Source organism: Glycine soja, chromosome 13 (genome assembly GCF_004193775.1).
Source record: "Glycine soja cultivar W05 chromosome 13, ASM419377v2, whole genome shotgun sequence".
Taxonomy (NCBI): Eukaryota; Viridiplantae; Streptophyta; class Magnoliopsida; order Fabales; family Fabaceae; genus Glycine; species Glycine soja.
This window is the reverse complement of record NC_041014.1, coordinates 25218547-25222420: the sequence shown is the minus strand read 5'-3', so window position 1 is coordinate 25222420 and position 3874 is coordinate 25218547. Positions and strand designations below refer to the sequence as shown.

General features: G+C 32.2%; 1 protein-coding gene across 1 annotated transcript; it reads right to left on the bottom strand.

The window, feature by feature from the left end:
* Nucleotides 1–898: 898 nt before the first annotated feature.
* Nucleotides 899–3264, bottom strand: LOC114381084 (putative serine/threonine-protein kinase). Its single transcript, XM_028340261.1, has 6 exons — nt 2960–3264; nt 2756–2874; nt 2389–2605; nt 2047–2284; nt 1801–1948; nt 899–1569 (listed from the first exon to the last, which is right to left on the bottom strand). Exons 1-6 carry the CDS (start codon nt 3129–3131, stop codon nt 1237–1239), a joined length of 1227 nt encoding a protein of 408 aa, XP_028196062.1. The 5' UTR covers nt 3132–3264; the 3' UTR covers nt 899–1236.
* Between the last annotated feature and the right edge of the window lie 610 nt (nt 3265–3874).

Genomic DNA, 3874 nt, shown 5'->3' with positions numbered 1-3874 from the left:
TATCACTATCTTTGTAAATTATTAAGCAATTTTCTTTTAAGTTAAAAACTACAATTACTTGTTTGACAAAAAAAACTTAAATCAAAAATGAATTTTATGTTTCATACTTAAACATTTATTTATTAATAGAATCACCACTAAAGATTAGTATCTTGGAAATAATTTTCGAAAGACCATTTATAATTTTCACAATTAACAATTGTAATAAAACAAAACCACGAGATATTGAAGCCATTGCTTGAACCATTAATTCATAATTGTCTTTAATCACGTTGATATAAGCATATAGCAATTGAAGCACAAAGATTTAAAGTCATACAAAATCATGCATAGTACTTTATATTGGAATTTTAATGTTTCGTAAAAAAAATCCTATGTTTTCAATGCCAATTTTTTTTCCATAAAAAGAATACAGTGAATTATGATTCTAATTAAAATTTCATTTTGAGTTACATATCAATATCTTCATCATATTTCTATCGCGCCTCTGTATATATTTACCGAAAAGAAATAATACATACCATGAAAATAAAATTAACATATAAAGATGAATAACAAGCTAAATGGAAAGACTACAAAGATAGATTCTAATATCATATATAAAAAATTGAAAACCTCAATTCATAATTTAAACATGAATAAATTATTCAATAAATAAAAACATACACAAAAATATCTCTTATAGTCATTGTTATCAAACTCTATATCATATGTTCTCTGCTAAGATTTGTCTTTTCTAAAGTGTGTGAATTAATGAAGTATCACAAGACAATTTATGGACAAGACCAAGAACCCTCCACCTTATTAAAAAATCATAACAATTCTCATTAGTTCCTCCATTAAGAACAATAAAATACTTGTTACTGTTTTGTTACTCTTATTCTGTAACAATTCTTAATTACCAAACAATTTAATCAAATTAATTCATAACATATGAGCCACAATATTTTTCAACATATATTTCTTTTTCTCTCCGGGAGCATTTCAACAAAACAAATCTAAAAAAAAAAGAAACAAATCAACCTATGCAACCAAAGAAAAAAAAAAAGACTATAAACACTTGATGAATCCTTGTTGTCACTGCTATACAGGTTGACCAATTTGTCATGATCCTAATCCTAAAAACATGCTCAATCTTGTATGTTCATTTATCGGATCGAACCCAGTTCGTTATAGACTAATTGGAAGACAATTACCATACGGAATGAGGATGCCGATAAAACATGAAAAAAATAATTAACGAGCAAGATTGACCGAACTCCAAATGGAGCTTGTAAAGGTTGCTCCAGCAGAACTTGATTCCTGGGACGAGTTAAGGTTTTGTTGTTTGATTCTGATGTTCCTAAGATCAGCAACGAACCCTGGTTTCGAAATGTGAACATCTATCATGTCAATGTCCTTGGTCAATCTCTCTAGAACCTCTGACATTGGCGGCCGAAACTTGGCAGTTTCTTGCACGCAAAGCAGCCCTATCTTGAGGAATTTCAAGGCCTCTTCCTCTGGAAAATTCATATTAAGCATGGGATCCACCAGCTTTAGTAGATCGTTACCTTGATACGCTGTCCACGCCTGAAATTGCAAAAACATGTTCAAGTTCAAAGTTCAAACACAGACACACACATGTTTCTTCAATTTTACCAAATCATAACAAACAAAAAAGGGATTTTAATTAGTCCCCATTTGGCTTAAACCCCTTTAACTCGTTTTCTCATTGGCTTTAATTGTTTCCCCCACCAAGTGAGGCTAAATCTACTAGCTAGATAGCTGCATTAATTATGAGGTTTGACTTCAGTTTCATACCTTCTCCACTATGAAACGTTCAATGTCTTGATAGGCATCCACCACTGCTAGGCCACTCACAATTTGTAAAAGTAACACTCCGAAGCTATAAACATCTGATTTTCGCGAAACCTGGCCAGAATTTGCATATTCTGGAGCTAGATAACCCCTGTTGATTTTAAAAAGAAACCCCATTAGTCATGGAATAAAAAAGATTCAACTTTTTTAGCCATGGTACTTAAAAAAAATCTTAATGTTCTAACTCACAATGTCCCTGCAACCCGAGTGCTAATGTGAGATGTTTCATCTCTCAGCAATTTTGCCAAACCAAAATCAGAAACCTTTGGTATGAAATTACTATCAAGAAGTATGTTTTTTGCTTTGATGTCTCTATGTACGATATGAGGCTTAAGCTGCTCATGAAGAAAGTCAAGTCCCCGAGCCACACCTATGGATATGTCCCTCCTTCTTTCCCAAGTGAATTTCATCCTTCTCTCCTCCGAACCTATCAATCAAAAGCCAAAACAACAGAATCATTAATTTCTGCCCCCAAATCCAATTGCAAACACTTAATTGGATATTCAAAAGCATAAAATAGAAACTAATTACCTAAGAAAGCGTTGTAGAGGCTATTGTTCTCCATATAATCATAGACCAAATATCTATGAACACCTTCCACACAACACCCTTTTAGGCTTACAAGATTTTGGTGCTTGATGTTTGCAAGTGTAGCCAATTCCGCCACAAATTCCCTCTCTCCTCGCATGGATTCCACCTCAACCGAAAGCACTTTCACCGCCACAAAAGATCCATCTACAAGCTTCCCCTTTTACAAGCCAAAAACCCAAATCAGTCTCTCATAACATACCCTCTTAGTTAATTTAAGTTACAAAATATCAAATTGCATTGCATCATGTCAATGCCAATTAAACAATAGACTCATTAAAAGAATGAGAATAGAGAATGTATATATAACCTTAAAGACAGATCCAAAGCCTCCTTCTCCAACCTTCTCCGAGGAATGAAAATTGCACGTGGCTAATTTCAATTGGTTGTAAGTGAACAAACGAAAGCTCCCATCTTCATCTGGGTAGTCTGCAGTGGAAGCCAAGAGACCAAAGACAATGAATAAAAACATTCAAAGACAGAAAGCGTTCAATAACTAATCTGTGTTGTGTACCGTTGTTGTTGTTGTTTTCTTCAGTGGTCGATGGCAAGAAACAAGAAAAACAAGGAATCTTCATGTCTTGAAATAAGCGTAACCTAACAACACTCCGTTGGATGTTGGTGTTTCGGGGTATATGTGAAGGTTTTGGAGAGGGAGAGCGTGTGGAGAAAATGAGAAAGACCATGTTTCAGTAAACACAGAAATAGAATACACGGTAATGGCATTCATTATTATGCCTTTTGACTCTTTCTTCTTTTTCTTTATTTCCCCATTGTGGATTTTTTTATTCTTCTTTTCTTTCTCACAGGTCTAGAGTGACGACCCATTCCTCTTGCAAGTTGGAATTTTCTGAGGGTTGATTATAATATGTAGTATGAACAATGGAATGGAACTTTTCTGATGAGGTAACCTTCGCTTTTCTATCCACTTCCATGGATGAATAACCCAAAAGACTAATGTTTGAATTAAGGTTTGGAAAGTATTTTTGTGAATTTTAATTCTACATACACAATAATAACTTTTTATGTAATAAATGAAAAAAAAGGAAAAATTGTTGCTTATAAAGAAGAAGTTCTGTACAAAACTTGTTAATATAAACTAAACATTCTATAATAAAAATATGTTAAATGTTCATCCACTACTACCTAATAATCAATTAGTTAGACGTAGACATTATATTATACCAGTGTAAAAAATACTGTGTTTAAACTTGAAAGTTACCTATATCTGTATAGTTGGAGGTGAAACTTATTTTAAAAGATATAATTATTATTAGAAGTTAAAATAAAATATAAGTGATTTATAACCTTAAGGGTAAAAATGTCTAAAAAAATAACACCAAATGAAATAATTTTTTTATTAACAGTTATAGATATTATTATATGTAACGTATAAATATTATAATAAAGAAATTAAAATTTTATCAAT